Source organism: Pseudopodoces humilis, chromosome 28 (assembly GCF_049639895.1).
Source record: "Pseudopodoces humilis isolate 2021_Gansu_Grassland_sample_001 chromosome 28, ASM4963989v1, whole genome shotgun sequence".
In the NCBI taxonomy this organism is placed as follows: domain Eukaryota; kingdom Metazoa; phylum Chordata; class Aves; order Passeriformes; family Paridae; genus Pseudopodoces; species Pseudopodoces humilis.
In genome coordinates, this window is record NC_142227.1 from 822,335 (window position 1) to 840,816 (window position 18,482).

Genomic DNA, 18,482 nt, shown 5'->3' on the forward strand with positions numbered 1-18,482 from the left:
TCCCGGGAATACAGGCTCAGATTTCCCGGGAATACAGGCTCAGATTTCCCGGGAATACAGGCTCAGATTTCCCGGGAATACAGGCTCAGCTTTCCCGGGAACGCGTGCCGGGCTCTGGAGCCTGCAGCCCACCCGGCCGTGGGCTGAGCTCTCTCCTCCCGGCGTTTGTTTTGGTGCCGTGGGATGTGAGTGGGACCTGCCCTGGCGGGGATGAGCCCCGCGGTCTCCATTGGCACCGGCACGTCCGAGTTCCCCGGGAACGTCTGCCACGAGCTCCCGTAGCCATGGAGACACCGAAGCCGAGCACAGCAACACTTTTCCAGGCGTTTTTTCCCTTTTTCCCCCCGCCAGCCTCCCCGGGTCCGTGTGACTCTGTTGTGCCCACAGCAAGGGCTGGTAATTTTAAGGAAATAGTGGAATTTTCTATGGAATGTCGGGTGAGAGCCCTGGCAGAGCTTCTCCTTGCTCCCAGCATCCCGCTGCTTCCAAGGTCTGTGCCACAGCAGCGGGCACCTCTTCCCATCTCCAAGAGGAAACGATTCCATGTGGGATGGGGCATCCCTGCCCTGGAGCCGCGCTGGGAGCGCCGGGGGTGCACCTGGAGAAGGGAAGGATCCAGGGAGAGCTCAGAGCCTGAAGGGGCTCGGGGAGAGCTGGGGAGGGACAAAAGCTGGAGGGGAAACACGGTCACCCTGCGCTCTGCCCCGGGCGTGCGGGAAGGCAGCGCTCCAGAGGGATCCAGCAGGAACCCAGCAGGAATCCAGCAGGAATCCAGCAGGAATGGTGCAGCAGCAGGGATGTGCTCGGCTGCAGGGATGCTCTGCTGGAGAGGAGCAGCAGCTCCGTCACCACCGTCCTGTCCCTGCTGTCAGCCCGTGCTGGCCCCGGGAGCGTCCCAGGGATCCTCGGCAGGACGGGATGAGCACAAGCAGCAGCAAGGCTGGAATTCCAAGCTGGCATTTGGAAAGGATCTTGGCAGAAATATCCCGTGGGGCCTGGATCCCTCCTGCCTGTCCCAGCACGGGGCTGCTCCAAGGCTGTGTCCCCTTCCCGACACCCCCACGGCGGCTCCTGTCCCCCACATCCCCAGGGCCACTCCCGTGGATGCCCCTGCAGCCACCTTGACCCTCCAATCCCGTATTTTCACAGAATTCCCGTGGCTCTGCTCCTCCCTGCATCCCCAGGGTCCTCCTGCAGTACCACACCCACTGCAGCCCCCTGTCCCCGCTCCCTGTGCTGTCACCTCCCCGTGTGACCCCTCACAGTCCTCGGCATCGTCCCCAGGACAGCGCATCCCTCGCACCCCCAGGGTCCCACATCCCTAAAATCCCACCAGGATCCCACATCCCTAAATCCCCCCCGCTCCACCTGTATTCCCGGGTTACAGCATCCCTAAAATCCCCCCAGGGTACCACATCCCTAAAATCCCCCCTGGGTACCACCTCGTCCCGCATCCCCCCGGCGCCACATCCCGCACACCTTCCCGCATCCCCTCGTTATCCCATCCCCCCGCAGCCTCCCGCACGCTTCCCACCCCCTCCCGCCTCCTCCGAGCCGCTGCATCCCCCCCACGCCGGGTACCACACCCCCGCATCCTCCATCTCCCGCATCCCCCGTCCCTCTCATCCCCCGCATCCCTCCACGCCCTCCGCATCCCCGCACCCCCAGCGCTCCCTCCACGCCCCCAGCCCTCCCCAGCCCGGATCCTCACTCCGCCCCCCCGCTCGCAGCTCCCCCCCCCTTCCGCAGCCCAATCAGGGCCGCTCGGAGGAATTCAAACCCCGGCCCCGCAAGCTCCGGCGGCGGCTCCGCTCCCCGGGCCGGGAGGGCTGCGCCGTGGAGCGGCCGGGAACGGCAGCGGGACCGGGAGCGGGGCCGGTCCGGATGGGCTCGGGGAGCTGCGGGGCGGGCGCGGCCCCCGCCCGCCGCCCGGAGCGCAGGTGAGCGGGGAGGAACCGGGGGGAACCGGGGGGAACCGGGAAAGTTTGGTGGTGGAGCCCCGGGGCTGCACCGGGCACCGCCCGCCCGCGGCTCCGCAGGGGCGGTGCGGGATGCGGGGGGACTCCGATCCCGGTGCCGATCCCGGTGCCGATCCCGGGGCCGATCCCGGGGCCGTTCCCGATCCCGGTTCCGACTGCCCCCGCCCCGGGTGGGTCCCTGCGGGGATGGGGGGTCCGGAGAGGTGCGGTATCCCCGGGGTGGGGGCGCGCCCGGGGGTCTGTGACAGCCTGGGGTGAGGGGGAGAGGGGGAAAAGGGGAATTTCGGAAGAAACATCGCTGTTAGATAAAATCTGGGATGGGCATTTTGGGGAAAACAAGGAATTGCTGCTGCTGCTGCAAAGCTGCTGGTTTTGGAGTTCTGTTCTCGGGGGGCAAAGGAGAGGCTGCAGAAGCCCCCAAGGGCTGAGGGGCTTTGGGGGTGTCTGGGAGACGGGGGAGGGCGGCTGCGGGAAACTTTGGGATGAAACGGAGCTGCGTGGTCCCTGCTGGAGCCGGGGGGATCCCGCAGAGCCCCGGGACAAAGGGGCTGAGCCACGGAGCCGCCCCCCGGAGGAGCCGGGCGCGTTTCACTCTCAGCCCCCTCGGGAAGAGCTGGAGCTGCGGGAGCTCTCCGGGAGTGCCGGGGAGCCCTGCCCGTGGCACGGGGAATCCGGGAAGCCGGGGCTCGCTGGAGGCAGCTTTTGCTGCAGAGCCTCGTGGTGAACACGAGATGAAGCTCCAGCAGTGCCAGGTGTGGGACTGGCGGCGCTTTGGGGCTGCCCAGGACGCGCCGCCATCCCCTCCCCTGCCATTCCCGGGGGGATTCTGCCTCCCCCCAGCTGCTGCTGCTGGCCAGGAGCGAGTCCCAGAGCCGAGGAGGGGACCCGGCGGTGCCTGGGCAGGGCCGTGCGTGGGACAGGAGCTGGGAATGGTTTTCCTGGTGAGGGAGCAGGGAGCAGGGTCTGTCCTCTTGTCCGTGGCAGCCCCAGCTGCTCCCGGCACTGCCCGGATCTCCGCGTGAGGCTCTGGTTTTCCCTGAGCACCCCGGGAATGTGCTTGGGGTCTCTCCCCACGGCTCCGGCGTCAGGAGGGGAAGGGAGAGAGGCGGGATCATCCCTGAGATCTGTGAGTGACGGGGCTGAAACCCCGAGCTGCAAATCCCCCCGGGAAAGGACGGAAGGGACGCGAGGACAGGGCCTCAGGCTGTGCCGGGCGGGGTTTGGGATGGATATCGGGAGGATTTCTCCACAGCAGAGCTGTTGAGGCTCTGGCACAGCGGCTCTGGGGGTCCCCATCCCTGCAGGGATCTACAGCCGTGTCCTTGTGGCACTTGGGGACAGGGGCCAGCGCTGGGAACGGGCTCCATGATCCTGGGGGCGCTTTTCCCATGTAAACAATTCCCTGATTCCACGATCTGGGGCAGCTCCAGGGCCACCCAGCAGCGCCTGCTGTCCCCAAGGCGCCGTCCACCTGTTGCAGGTGGCCCCGGCCGGGCGGGCCCCGGTGCCCCCGCGGCTCTCCCGGTGCCGGGGAAAGCTGCTCCCGCTCCCCGCGGGGCCGGGGCAGCGTTCCCGGGGCTCAGCGGGACCGAGCGGGCCGTGCCCAGCCCCTGCCGGGCCGGGAGCAGCAGCAGGACCGTGGGCGGCCGCAGGAACAGCCGGAGCTTGGAGCGGCAGCCGGGGCTCGGCAGCTCCGCACCTCCCCCGGGTGACAGGAGCGGTGACAGGAGCTGTGACACAGAAGGGGTGACAGGAGGGTGACACAGGAGGGGTGACAGATGCGGTGACAGGAGCAGGTGCCACCCTCGGGCTCGTGGCTTTGAACGCTCTGGAATTTCCAGGTTCCAGCGAACCCCGAGCTTTGGGAGCAGCCGCTCATTCCGCCGGCCGGCAGGAGCCTGGAGCTACTCTGGCTCCAAACATTCCCGACAAAGTCCAGACGATGGATCCGAGCTCCCTGAAGGAATTTTAGGGCCATTATGCTGCGGCTGCTGCCCGGGCCGGGGCGTTAAAGCCGGGATCAAAGGAATAACCGTGGATGGGGAGGGAAATGCGGGATCACGCTGCTCCGGGGCGCGGGGCCGGGGATGGAAAACGGGATTTAAAGAAGAGCTGGAGGCTGTTTCTGGAAGAAGGAGCTGGAACCTGCAGGGAGGAGCTGTGGGAATCCAAACAGGGGCCTGGAGTGGGTCTGGAATTGTTGATCCCAGTGGTGCCTGGCTGGTGGGACAGATCCTGCCCATTCCCATTCCCATTCCAGCCTTGCCTGGTGCTGGATCTGCCTTCCCAAGGCCTGTCTGGAAAAGCACACGGGATTCCCGAGGGAGGAACCCACCAGACCATTCCACACCGAGCCTGGCTGGAGGATCCAGGCTGTGGGAAGGGCAGGATGCTGCTGGGACGTGGCTGAGGTGCAGACTGGAGCCTGGGGAGCTCCCAGGGTCCGGCAGCACAGGTGTATCCATGGATTTTCACATCCTCCCAAGCCCTCGTGTGGCTTTCCCTTCTTGTCCTGGCAGGGCTTGGTGCCCACCAGGTCTCTCCATCCCAACCACCCAGGCAGAACCTCCTTCAGGGAGGATTTTTGGAATCCAAACCTTTCTTTGGAAGCACATTTGGCTTCTGCTGGAATTCCCCAGTTCATGGGAACGCTTTGGAGCAGAGATCCCTGAGCTTGGGGTCATGGAGAGGAACAAACTCCTGGGAGCTCCCAGAGAAGCAGGGCAGGATTTTCTGGATCCTCTTCCAGCCTGGAATGGGCTCTGGAGGGGTTTGGAGCAGCCTGGGCTAGCGGGAGCTGTCCCTGACCCCGAGGTCCCTCCCAGACCGTTCCATGATCCCACAATTCCCGCAGAGGTGGCTTTGCCATCCCAACCTCGCCGTCCTTGGGCTCCCGGCCCGGGGGATGAGGGAACCTCTGGGGTGGGAGAGCTCTTGGAATCCAGCTGGAAAATCCTTGGATCGGCCCGGGGTGGGAAGGGCTCCTCAGCCCGGAGGCTCCGGCGCCTGCGGAGGTGCCTGAATTCCCGGGATCTCCCGCAGCCCCTCTGCATTGCAGGGCTGCGAGTTTGTCTTTAATTGCTCCGGGCTGAGCTAACGAAGGGATTAAGGCCTGGAAGGGTGAGCGGTGCCGGCCAAATTCCCTTCCCTGCTCCAAGGGCTCGTGTTTTGTAACGAGAACTCCTTTGGTTCCTTCATCCCTGCCTGGAGCATCCGCGCCGGGATCAGGACCCGGGCCACAGCTGGGGATGGGCCCAGCGGCTGTTTGAGCCTTCCCGAGGATCGAGGGGTAGGGAACACCTGGACGGAGCCAGGAATTGACAGCTTGGAGCGTTCCAGCGAGGATCGGGATGGGTTCCCGGGAACGGGAGAACCGGGGGGATGCTCTGTGCAAGGAGCGCTCTGGCAGCCGCTCTCTGCTGGATCCATGGAGCTGCTCCATCCATGGCATCCTCTTCTTTCCAGCTCGGGAGCGCGTGGGATGCGCCCAAGGCTCCTCCGGGAAAGGAGGGGGCTGGAGCTGGAGCTGCTCCAGGGGCAGGGGTTGGAATAAAGACGCGGATTCTCCGGAGCTGTGCGGGACAGGGGGATCGGGAACATTCCCTGAGAGCAGCAGCCAGGGAACCTTGTCCCCACGGGAACTCCTGTCCTGCCCTGGCGGCGCCGCGCTCGGGCCCGATGTCCCCGGGCTGGGATTGCAGCCGGGGCAGAGGAGCCAAGGCCGGGAGCAGCCGCCCGGCTCGGCTGCCAAGGTGCTTCCAGGAATGCCTCTCTCCGCCGGGGACACGGATCAGGCGGCGATGGAGAGCGCCTGGCGCTGGGATGGCACAAAATGTCCTGGCACAGGCTGGGGACAGGCGGGATCCTGGCACGGACCCCGGGGCAGGACAATCCTGTCCCCCTGCCCATCCCTGCCTGGCACGGCGGGAGCGGGCACGGGAAGGGTTCCAGCAGTGGGGTGAGAGGATCTGGGATCCGGTTCTGGGCAGGTTCTGTCCCCGTGTGGGTCACAGCCAGCCACTGCTGGCCCTGGGGAAGCCACGGAGGAGCCTTTGGGAAGAGATGGGGATGGGCCAGAGGGTCCTGCTGGGATTTGGGCCCTGCTGAGATTTGGGTCCTGCTGGGATTTGGGTCCTGCTGGGATTTGGGTCCTGCTGGGTCTGTGGCCATTCCTGGTTTCCCCAGTCCTGTCCACCCCCAGCCCATCCCTGGAGCAGAGTCTGGATCTGGATCTCAAGGAGCTCAGGGCAGCCTCTCATCCACCAGCAGCTCCCAGTTCCTTCCCGTGCCGCTTTCCTCCGGGTGCCCGAGGATCAGGTTTGATCGGGACCTTCCCTGAGGGAAGCAGGAATGGGATCCCCCGGCTTCTGCAGCCCTGAGCCCGCCGGGGCCGGGTAAAATCACTGGGAGTTCGCAGCATGGGAACGGCATCGATTTCCGGGAGCTGAGCCCTGGCCCTGCCATCGATCTGCATTTTTATCAGCTCATCTCAGCCAGGGAGAGGCTTTGGCACTGCGGGAGGAGGAGGAGCGGGGAAAGGAGGAGCAGGAGCAGCTCGGCTCTGCTCTGGGGGTGCTGCTGGGGGTCCCTCAGCTCCCCTGCAGGGCCCCACGCGTCCTGCAAAGCCTGGGAATGCAGGGAAGGAGGGAATCAGGGAGCCAGGGATGCAGGGATGGAAGGAGGGAATGAGGGAATGAGGGATGGAGAGATGCAGGGATGGAAGGAATGAGGGATCCAGGGATGGAAGGAATGAGGGATGCAGGGATTGAGGGAAGGAGGGAATCAGGGATCCAGGGATGGAAGGAATGAGGGATGCAGGGACGTTCTCCAGCCTAAAACGCTCCCCAGGGAGGGAGGCTGGGACACCTCGTGCTTTGGGAAGGACATGGAGCAAATCCAGCAAGGTTTTGCTTTCCCTCTTCTCCTCCCTCTCCTGCTCCCGTTTGCCTCTGAACTGGGTGTGTGGAGGGGCTGAATAATCCCAGAGAATTCCCGAGGCAGGGGGATCGCTCTTGTTTCCTCTGGGATTCCTCGATGACAACAATCAGCTCGTGCTGGCCCTTGGAAAGTCCATTTTTCCTTGGATTTACGGGCCCCTCCAGCCCTGCCTTTCCCTGGCTGCTCTTCCCTCCCCTCCCGCGCCCGGCAGGAGCCGCTGGGGCCGGGCTGGAGCCGCGGCTGTCCCGGTTGGGATGGATGGGATCATTCCCTCCAGGAGGGAGCTCTGGGAGCGGGAGCAGGGCTGGGATCCTCGCCTGGAGAGCAGGAGCTCTGTGCATCCAGCACCGCTCCCGAACCCCTGCTCGGACCTTTCCAGAGCCCAGGAACATTCGGGACTGATCCCTTCCCAGCCCTGGCCGCATTCCCAGCCCGGGTTCCCTGGGGCAGCCGGGGGGTGCTCAAAGCCCCTTCCCACCCAGAGCATCCCGGGGTTCTGTGACAAAGCCGGACAATCTGGAATTGCCGATCCCGCCCGTGTGCGTTCCCAGCCCCGATTATTTTGGGGGAATTCGGCTCCGTGATCCGCACAAAGCCTCGGCTCTCGGTGCACGTGGAGAGCGGCTCCAAACTCCGAGCCAGGAATGATCCAAAATCCCTCAATTGCAGCACCGGAGTTCTCCGGAGCGGAGTCTTTGCCCATTTGCTCAATAATCCATGGCAGAGCCCGGTAATTAAATGCTAAAGACCCGATTTGCCTGGCATTGTTTGCAGTTCCATTGCTGCTTGAATGCGAGAAATTACCGAGTCATTTAATTGGTAATTAAAAGTAATGATCGCTTCCCATGCTCCAGGAATTACTCAGCATTTCTGGGCTTGTTTGCACACAGCAGAAACGCCCTCCCTGTTTCCCAGGCTGTTTTCCTGTAAATTTATCTCTAGATTTGTGCTGGGGGGAGCCTGGTGCTGCCCCGCCCTCTTTTATTGGCTCATAAAACCCAGGGAAAATGAAAATTAACACAAAATGAGGCAGCAGAGGTGGGAAAAGCCGGGGTTTGATCCCTGTCCCCTTTCCCAGGCTTCGCCAGGCTTTGGATGGGGGGGTTTGGAATGTCCAGGTGCTTTTGGGGCTGGATTTGGGAGTTTGGACAAGGGAATGTGGCTGTATTTATAAATATTGCACAATTCCTGACAAGAGGAAATCGGGAGCTGCTCCCAGGGAACAACAGGACAAGAGGGAACGGCCCCGAGTTGTGCCGGGGAAGTTTAAAGTGGATATTGGGAGAATTTCTTCTTGGAAAGGATTGTCCAGCCCCGGGAGTGTCCAAGGCCAGGCTGGAGGGGTTTGGGGACAGTGGGAGGTGTCCGTGCCCACGGATGGGTCTTGAGGTCCTTCCAAGCCAAACCTTTCCATGATTCTGGAAGCGATTCCCCCCAGCTCTGGTCCTGGGAGCGCCCAGGCCGCAGCCAGAGCCTTTAAATCGATTTAAATCGGGCAGATCCTGGAACAGATTCCCAGATAAACCCGGGAGGTGATGCCATTCAAATGGAGAATGCGAATCGGGGATTCCAGGAGGGAAAAAACTCCCTCCGGTGCGGGAACCGCAGCGATCCCAGCCCGGTGCCAGCCGGGACCGGAGCCGGGCTCGGGACCACCGGGACCGGGGAGCCGGAGCCTTGTGGGGAACGGGGGGAGCGCGGGGACATCCCGGTGCCATGGAAACGGGAGCCGGGAGCCAGGGCTGGGAGAGCGAGGGAAGGGTCGGGAGCGGCACCGGGATGAGACGGGAGCGGCGCTGGGATGAACTGGGAATGGCGCTGGGATGAGATGGGAATGGCGCTGGGATGAGATGGGAATGGCGCTGGGAAAGGGTCAGGATCTGGATCTGGGATGAGCTGGGAGTGGCGCTCGGCTGAGCCTTCCCCAGGTTTCGATCCCCAGGGATGGATCCTGGAGCCGGGAGCTCTCGGGAGCTGTCCCCACCTGGAGCTGACATTTCCCGGAGTCTCAGGGAGTGCTGCCCCAGCCTTGGAGCTGGGATTGCAATTCCAAGGGCTGAGGACAGGGAATAATTCCCACATTTGTGTGCAGAGCCCTGGAAGCTCCGAGCTGAGCGTGGCCATTCCATGAAGAACTCCAGGCACGGATAACCTTTGCTTATTCCCAGCCTGGAGTTACCCTGAGCTGCTTTTTCGCTGCCTAAGCCCTTCCAGCTGCCCTTTCCTGCTCTCATTCCCAAATCGCCTGCTCTGGAGGCATCTCGGAGCCAGAATGTGAATTAATAATGTGCTAAGAAAATAAAGACACTTCAACAGCCTTTAAATCAAGGGGAACAGCCCGTTAAAGGCTTTGGACAAATCCCATTACTTTGTGTGCAGTTTTAGGGCTGGCGGGGATAAATCTCCCAGCAATTTATGGATGGTGACAAATTCTTTCAGGAAGAGCCGTCCCGTGGGATGCTCCTCGTTATCCAGAGGTTCTCTGCAGGAGTTATGGAGCAGATGGATGCGTCCCACTGGATGTGGAAACACGATTTGTGTCTCGGGGCCTCCGGGTCACCTGGGCCGGCATCAAAATCTGTTTTTGGAGCCTGGGCTGCTCCTCCCTGGGCGCTGGAGCGGGGCTGGGGGTGGCAGAACGGAGCAGAAGGAGGGGACAGGGACTGGGACTTTCCTGTTGTCCATCCACGGCAAGGAAAGCGGGATCAGGGAATGTTTGTGGCTCTGGAGCCTGCTGGTGTCCCCATGTCCCCAGAGCTGTCCCTGCAGCCATCGAGGACTGACCCCGGCACTCCCCTGGTTCTGGTGCCGGGAAGGGCTGGTTTTGATGGAAAACTGTGGGAATTTGGTTGGGAAGTCGATTGTCTGCAGCTCCCAATTCCTGCCTGGGGAGACCTCAGGGCTCCCTGGGAATTCGGGATTCCTCCCGACCCTGGAAATTCCTGCTCCAGGACCTCTCCCTTTCCTCCTTGGAGCCCCCAGAGGATCAGGATTCCCCTCCTCCCCTCTCCTCAGCCCTTCAAGGAAGCTGCAGGGAGAGCTCCCAGCCCCTGCAGGCACCAGGGAAGAACTCAGGTGTGAAACATCCCTCACCTGTCCAGGAGAGCTGGAATTCTCTGCTTGAGCAGGGGAGCCTGGAAAGGACGATACAGGGATGAGGACAGGGACAGGGACAGGGACAGGGACAGGGACAGGGACAGGGACAGGGACAGGGACACTCCCCTCCCTTCCCTCCCCTCGGTGTCTCCAGGCACGGGGAAATGTTGGGATGAGCCCCAGGGGAAGGGCAGGGGCTCCCCCTCGGGGCTCCCCGGGAAGGGCCGGGATCTGTCCCTGCCCCACACCACGGGGGTCCCGGGGGTGTCATCCAGAATAATCACGGAATTATTAGGGCTGGGTAAAACCCCAAGGAGCACCAGCCCAGCCGTTCCCAGCACTGCCAAGGCCACCCCTGTCCCCAAGTGCCACATCCCCTGCAGGAGAGGGAATCCAGCCTGTCCCAAGGCCTGTCCACCTTCCCCGCAGGAATTTTTCCTCCTGTAAGTCCAAGGTGATTTTCTTCCATTTCCACCGGCAGTTAAATCCAGCCTTCCATGGCTGGAACCCGCAGGGATCACAAATGGTTTTCCCCCAGCCACGGGCAGCGTTTTTCTCCTGGAACTGGAGCAGCCAAGTGTGGGATTGTCCTCCAAGCAGGAACAGTCACTCGGTGCCACAGGGCTGTACCCGGAGCAGCCGCTGCTGATCGCACAGATCCCTTTGTCAGCACCAAAAAGGGCTCAGATCCTGCCAGGGATTTATGGCACTTCACAGGGAAGGGAGTTCTGATTACAGGAACACTCGGATTTTCCTCTCCCCAAAGTGCAGGGCTCATTTCATTATCCAGGAGGAATCAGCTCCCTTCCTGTCTCCATCTGGAGTCCCTTCAGCATCCCCCAAACCCCGGTTCCTGTGAGGCTGCAGCTCCAAATCCCTGCCCTGAGGCTGGGATTGATATTCCCGAGTGCTGGAGCTGTCCCTGTGCCTCAGGATGTCCTGAGCTCCCCCAGGAGCAGCCAGCTTTTTGTGCTGGAGGAGGAAAAATCTGAGCACCAGGATCTCTTCCAGCCCTGAGAGCCGTCCAAGGGCAGAGCGGGAATCTCCACACAGCAAATCCCACAGGCAGGGGGATTGTGAGACAAAAACCTCAAAATGAAACTTGAATTGTGGATGGATGGATGGATGGATGATGGATGGATGGATGGATATGGATGGATGGATGATGGATGGATGGATGGATGGATGATGGATGGATGGATGGATGATGGTTGATGGATGGATGATGGATGGATGGATGATGGTTGATGGATGGATGATGGATGATGGATGATGGATGGATGGATGATGGATGGATGATGGATGGATGATGGATGGATGGATGGATGATGGATGGATGGATGGATGATGGTTGATGGATGGATGATGGATGGATGGATGATGGTTGATGGATGGATGATGGATGATGGATGATGGATGGATGATGGATGGATGGATGGATGGATGGATGGATGGATGATGGATGGATGGATGATGGATGATGGATGGATGATGGATGGATGGATGGATGATGGATGGATGGATGGATGATGGATGGATGGATGATGGATGGATGGATGATGGATGGATGATGGATGGATGATGGATGATGGATGGATGGATGGATGGATGGATGGTTGATGGATGGATGATGGATGGATGATGGATGATGGATGGATGGATGGATGGATGGATGATGGATGGATGATGGATGGATGGATGGATGATGGATGATGGATGGATGATGTATGGATGGATGGTTGGATGGATGGAGGGTTGGATGGATGATGGATGGATGGATGGATGGATGATGGATGGATGGATGATGGATGGATGATGGATGGATGATGGATGGATGGATGGATGGATGATGGATGGATGGATGATGGATGGATGATGGATGGATGATGGATGGATGGATGGATGATGGGTGATGGATGATGGATGGATGATGGATGGATGATGGATGGATGATGGATGGATGATGGATGATGGATGGATGGATGATGGATGGATGGATGGATGATGGGTGATGGATGATGGATGGATGATGGATGATGGATGGGTGGGGAGGCATTGAGGGACCCCGTGGCCACATTTGGGATTTGGGGACGGGGACAGAGGATGTATTTCTCCAGAGGAACTCTGAGAACTGCCAGGGCAGCCACCCCAGGCTCACTCCAGACCTTCAGGAATTCTTCATCCATTCCCTCCCAGGCCTGCCAGGGAGGATGAGCAAAGCAATTTTAATTTGCCCCTGCTGAGGCTGCCCTGTGCCCCGGGCACCGAGCGTTCCCTGCGCTGCTGGAGTGTGGAAAACTCCCCTGGGCACCTCCCAGAAACCCCAGCTCCATCAGAACCGAGCTGCAAAACCCGTGCCTGTTCCCAAGTGTTTCCAAGGATTTTTCCCTGTGGGAAAGGGGCACTGGAGGTGCAGCACTTTGCATCCCTGTGGGTCCTGGGCTGGGAAGGGGCCCGGGTGCTGCCACGTGTGAGCCCTGTGTGTCCCTGGGGCCCATCCTGGTCCCTGCCTGGGAATCCTGGAGCATCCCTGGACAGACACGGACAGACGGGGACAGTTCTGGATCCCGGGGGTGCAGGAGCTGCCCGGGGATCGGGGGGATTTGGGGATCCCCAGGTGCAGGAGCTGCCCGGGGATCAGGAGGGATTTGGGGGGCACAGGTGGAACTGCCCAGGGATTTGGAGAGGTTTATGGGATGCAGGTGCTTCCCGGGGGATGGGAGGGGGTTTTTTGGGAGCACAGGGATGAGGAGCCGGGCCGGGGGGCGCAGCTCAGCCCCCCAGCCCCGGGCACTCCCGGTTTTCCCAGGCAGGCGCCTCAGGAAACTTCTCCCGGCTCCAATTGCTGCGCTCCACCTTTTATTCTAATCGATTCCGCATCGCCATAGGAACCCGCTCCGGCGGCGGCGAGCGGCGGCCGCTTCCCCGGGAGCTCCGGGATGGCCGGGGATGGAGCCGGGATCCCAGGGCAGCCAGGTACCGCATCCCGGGGCAGCAGAGCCGGGGCTGCCCTGCCAGCGACCCCCGGCCCGCTCGGCTGGGAGGGCTCGGGGCTGGAGCCGGGAAATGTTCCGGAGCTGTGTCCAGGCTGGCTGGAGAGGGCAGGAGGGGTTGGGGTGGGAACTGCCTTTCCTGGGGCTCCGATGGCTTCGGGAGAACGTCCCCGGGAGCATCGGGGGCCTCAGAGGCTGGGATTTGGGGAAATCCACCCGGGCTGGGCTGGGCTGGGCTGGGCTGAGCCTCCCCCCCTGGGCTGCTCCCGTCCCTCCCGAACGGGACATCCCGGACAGCCGGGGCCGATCCGCTTGGATCTCCCTGGATCCTGGATCCGTCTGCCCCAAACCGCTGGATCCAGGCAGGATTCCAGCTTGGGAGAGGCCACCCACGGCATCCTCATGGCTCGGGAGGTGCTGGAGCCGCCAGCCCCGAGCTGGAGCGGGGTTTGGAACGCGAGGGGACATCCAGGGAATCCCGGCGAGGCTCGGGGCAGGATCGCTCCTGGATCCTGGATCCCTTTGTTCGTCCCACAGGGCTGGGGGGGGAGCTCAGCATCCCCCGGGCACGGACAGTGTGGGAAGAAGGGTCTGTCCATGGCAGGGATAGCAGGGAAGGGGATCCCAGAGGATCCCAGCGGATCCCAGAGGATCGCATTCCTGACATGGGGAACACGTTGATTCCTTCCTGGCTGTGCTGGGGCAGGACAGAGGGGGAGCCCTCGGGGCAGGGGCACAGGCAGGAGCAGATTTCCAGGGATAACAGCAAAGGGAGAGAGGGAAATGGGGATTGTCCCAGCCCTGGTTTTGTTCCCATGGATCAGCGGGAGCAGCTCCGTGCCCTCCTGGAGCTCCCCACCCTGCTCTGATCGGGGCACAGCCCCCTTGCCCGGGGCTCTGATCCCGCTGGAAGTTCAGGATTCCCTGGCAGAGCCCCTGGATGTTTCCAGAGGCTGCCAGGGCCCGTCCCAGCAGCAGCATTTACTGAAAAAGGCAAAGCAGAGATTCCAGCGGCTCCGGGGGGAGCGCAGAGGGGCACGGAGCTGCCTCAGCCCCGCTGGACACGGCTCGGACACCGGGACCCGCTGTGGAGGTGAAGGGAAGGAGGGAGGGATCCCCCGGGACCCCCCCAGGGAGGGACCCCCAACCTTTCCCCACCTTTGAGGAGTTCGGGCACCAAAAATCATGGGAAAAACGCTCCAGGGAGATTTTCCAATGCTTCACTTATGGGCGAGATGAGGGTGGGGTAATGGTTCAAGGGAAAAGAGGGGAGATTTGGGGTGGAAATGAGGGAGATATTTTTTAGGATGAGGGAGGGGCTGGGATGGAATTCCCAGAGCAGCTGTGGCTGCCCCTGGATCCCGGGATGTGCCCGAGGCCGGGCTGGGACAGGGGGAGGTGTCGGGGTTGGCTCTGGATGAGATTTTAGGTCCTTCCACCCCACGGCTGGATCCTGCTCTGGATCCCAGGCGGATCCTGCCTGGCTCCGAGCTGACTCCTTCCTTTGTTCTAAATAAGCATCTCATTAGATATTTGCCGTGCCCAAATTAACATTTAATTCGTGCCTCATTCCCAGAAAAACCTGGGCACAGCCTCCTGGAATTGTTGACAGTGATCCTGCTCCTTTGTGAGCTCTGTCCCTATTAAGCAATTTCCTCGCCTGTGTCTTTTGAGTTACTAAGGGAACAGGAATAAAATCTTAATAAAACTCCATCAACTGTTCCTGAAATAACAGCAGCCTCCTTCGAGGGGCCTGAGCGCAGGGATGGGGCTCTGCACCAAATTCCCAGGAAATCCAGAGCAGTCATGGAATGGGTTGGGCTGGAAAGGCCTCAAAGCTCATCCAAATCCATCCAAATCCATCCAAATCCATCCAATTCCATCCAATTCCATCCAATTCCATCCAATTCCATCCAATTCCATCCAATTCCTCCACCCCAGGCTGCTCCAGCCCGGCCTTGGACACCTCCAGCTGCTCTGGGAACCTGTTCTGGTTCTTCCCACAGCGATGAAAAGGCAACAAATCCCAAAAGGGAATAAATCCTTTATCGTGAATACTCCAGGATAAACAATATTTAATATACTGTATAAACTATATCAATATCTAATTTATATTAATAACGTAGATACACCAGGGTTCCAAATGAGCAGGAATTTTTCTCTTTTGTCCTGACTGTGCCTGTTCCTCCCCGGACCTGGGCCCTGAGCCAGCTGGGCATCTCCAGCTCTGGGATTTATTGCTGTCCTGAGCACCAGGAAGGGGAATTTTTAACCCAATATGTCCATGAGGAGAGGCTGAGGATGGATATTGGAAGAATTCCTCCATGGAAAGGGCTGGCCCAGCTGCCAGGGCAGGCGTGGAACCCCCATTCCTGGAGGGATTGAAAATCTTATGGATGTGGGACTTGGGGACAGGGCCAGTGGTGACTTTGGGATTGCTCTGCCTTCCCCAAGGATATTGGATACTGGATTTTGGATATTGGATACTGGATATCACTGCCAGGGAGGGCAGGGGATGCTCCTGAGCTCTCCCAGGGAGATTTTGGAGTTTTTTTCCTGGAGCCTGAATTCAGGCTCCAGGATGCAGAAAGGGAATATTGGTGTGGATATTCCAGGGATGTTGGTGTGGATATTCCAGGGAGGATGGTGTGGATGTTCTCCTGAGGGGGTGGTGTCAATGTTCTCCCAGGGAGGATGACGTGGATGTTTTCCCAGGGAGGTTGTCATGGATGTTCTCCCAGGAATGTTGGTGTGGATATTCCAGGGAGGATGGTGTGGATATTGCAGGGAGGTTGGTGTGGATGTTCCAGGGATATTGGTGTGGATGTTCCAGGGATATTGGTGTGGATATTCCCGGGATGTTGGTGTGGATATTCCCGGGTCAGCTCCCCCCACTGCAGAGCTGGGAATTGCAGAGGTGTCCCGGGAATTTCTCCCTGCAGTGCCCCCAGCCCCTCTAACCCTGTCCCTGTTCTCTCCAAAGCCCTGGACAGCCGGACCCCGGCGAGGCTCCCTCGGTGACGGGGCCGTGTGGGCACGGCCTGGCCCTGCTCCTGTCCCTGCTCCTGTCCCTGCTCCTGTCCCCACGCAGCCGCAGCCAGGTGGGTGCTCCCGTTCCGCTCCCTCTGCTCCGAAGCGGCCGCTGGACGCGAATTCCCGGCAGGAATGACCCCCCCTGTCCTCGTGTCCATCTTGGCACAGCCCTGGGCCAGGAGCCCTGAGCAGCCCCTCTGCCCCCACAGCTCCTTTTTGGTGGGAATTATCTGGGATTTGGGATTCCAAAGGGTCCCTCAGCACCGGCCCGGGTGTCTCCAGGGATTGCCGGGGATTTATGGTCCGAGGAGCAGCCTCTGGCCCAGCCCCCGGAGCTGCCCACCCTTGTGGCTTCCTGGGCTTGCCAGAAACTCCAGAATTCCCTGTGAACATCCCCGCCCTTCCCTGCTCCTCTTGCTGCATCTCGTGGCCGGTTCCTCCTCCCCAGCCATCTCTGCTTTCCCCACATCCAGCTCCTTCTCCTTCACCATCTGTTTTTCCACGTCCAATTCCAGCTCCCTCACCATCTCTGCCTCCCCCACACACGATTCCTCCTCCCTCACCATCCCTGCTCTCCCCGTGGCCAATTCTCCCTCCCTCACCCTCTCTGCTTCTCCCTCCAGGAGCTCTGGGCCGGGCCAGGAGCCGATCCCGAGGGGTTGGCCATGGAATAGGCGCTTTTCCAGGTGCCCGGGCACAGCGGGAGGCTGAGGTTGGCCGCCCCGAAGGCGCCGTGCCCTGGAGCCCCCGGCCTCTGCCATGAATGATGCATCCACCATGGATTATGAACTGCTCTCGCCATCCCTGGTGGAGCACCCCGCGGGCTCCGCGGGCATGGATGCCGAGCAGAAAACTGTCTTCGCCTTCGTCATCTTCCTGCTGGTGTTCCTGGTGATGCTGATGGTGCGCTGCTTCCGCATCCTGCTGGACCCCTACAGCCGCATGCCCGCCTCCTCCTGGACGGACCACAAGGAGGGCTTGGAGCGGGGCCAGTTCGATTACGCCCTGGTGTGAAGGTGGCCACGGGGCGAGCCCGAGCCCCGCCCGCCCCCGGTGCCGCCCCGCGGGGATGCTCCGGGCGCGGGGCCGAGCCCGGGGGAGGTTTTCTAGGCGTTTCTCTCTTTTCTAAGCACTTCTCAGTTCTCTTGGCGGGGCGCTGGGGGACGGGGCCCGACCAGGCTCAGGCTCCCCGCTGCCCCCCGTGCCCCCGGGCACCGCGAGGGGCAGGAGGGGCCGGGACGGGGCATGGCGGGACCTGCCCTCGGCCCGCGGGGCCCCTGGGCCGGGCTCTGCCCGGTGCCGGAGCCGAGCTTTGACCCCTCGGAGCCCTCCTGCCCCCCGCGCCCCCCGGGAGTGCTGCCCGTGCTGCAGTGCGTGTGTGTGTGTGTGTCTGTAGCTGAGCTCTGTCCGTCTGGGGTTCCTCACAGCCGAGTGCCGGCTTCGTTCCTCGTGTGTGCCCGTCCCGAGCCCCCCGAGCGGGAGCGGCGGCTGGAGCCCCCCGAGCGCTGCCCCTTCCCCCGGGCCCTGCCGGGCTGAGCGAGGGGCGCTCCTGGGGACCCCAGCGCGGATCTCGGGCCCCACAAAACACCCGGGAGAGGCTCCTCGGCAGCTCCCGCGGGCATCCCAGGCCCTGCCGGGGTGGCCTCGCAGTGTCCGGGGGTGTCCGGCCCTTCCCTGTCTCCCCTGGCTCCGGGGGGGGAGCGGGAGCTCCCAAAGCCCGTGGAGGGCAGCGGGAGGATTTGTAGGAAGGGATTTGAGCCCCGGGGGAGAACCTCGACCCCTCCATGGAAATAAAGCCGCACCGTGCCAACCCCAGCCGGCTCCTGCTCCGCTCTTTGACGCGTCCCGGGACGGGAACCGGAGCCCCTCCAAATCCTGGGGGCCGCCCCTGGAGGAGGCACTGCCAGGAGCTGAGGAGTGACCACGGGGACACAGCCCGGCCTCGTCCTGTCCCAGCACGGACACAAATCCCGCTGGCACCACGGAGCTGCTCCCGGGACATTTCCCAGCTCCGGTTTCCCCATCCCCGGTGCTGTCCCCTCTCTCCCGGTGCTGTCCCGTCTCTCCCGGTGCTGTCCCCTCTCTCTCCCGGTGCTGTCCCCTCTCTCCCGGCCGCGGGTGCCGCAGTCCCGCCCGCCCTCTGCTGGCACCGGGCTCCGTCTGCGCCGGGAGCCGGGAGGAGCTTCCAAAAACCGGGAATATCGGCCTGGAAGGAGCGTCCGTGCCGGACTCCACCGGCCCGACCCGGCCAAGCCCCTGCAGTGCCCCCCTGCCATGGCAGGGCCACCCCCTCTGTCCCAGCCCGGCCTGGGATCCACGGCTTCTCCGGGAATTCCATCCCAGCCCCTCCCAGCCAGGAATCCCTTCCCAATATCCCACCCAAATTCCCCTGTTCCAGTTTGGAGCCATGCCCTGTGTCCTGTCCCTCCAGCCCTTGTCCCCA

The 18,482-nt window shown here is 61.9% G+C and overlaps 1 protein-coding gene across 3 annotated transcripts; it reads left to right on the top strand.

Annotated features, from left to right (window-relative positions):
• The first annotated feature begins 1,822 nt into the window (after positions 1 to 1,822).
• CTXN1 (cortexin 1) lies at positions 1,823 to 17,854 on the top strand. Of its 3 annotated transcripts, none has more exons than XM_088067732.1 (3): positions 1,823 to 1,940; positions 15,990 to 16,107; positions 16,663 to 17,854. In XM_088067732.1, exon 3 carries the CDS (start codon positions 16,799 to 16,801, stop codon positions 17,051 to 17,053), a length of 255 nt encoding a protein of 84 aa, XP_087923858.1. In that variant the 5' UTR covers positions 1,823 to 1,940; positions 15,990 to 16,107; positions 16,663 to 16,798; the 3' UTR covers positions 17,054 to 17,854. The 3 variants fall into 3 exon arrangements, with proteins under 3 accessions (XP_087923858.1, XP_014115768.1, XP_087923857.1); XM_014260293.2 differs by lacking the exon at positions 1,823 to 1,940 and adding an exon at positions 12,766 to 12,989; XM_088067731.1 differs by lacking the exon at positions 1,823 to 1,940 and adding an exon at positions 14,008 to 14,099.
• Positions 17,855 to 18,482: the final 628 nt, after the last annotated feature.

Bases quoted from the DNA above. Each gene is read 5' to 3' on its own strand.
- CTXN1 (XM_088067732.1), top strand. From the start codon at position 16,799: ATGAATGATGCATCCACCATGGATTATGAACTGCTCTCGCCATCCCTG.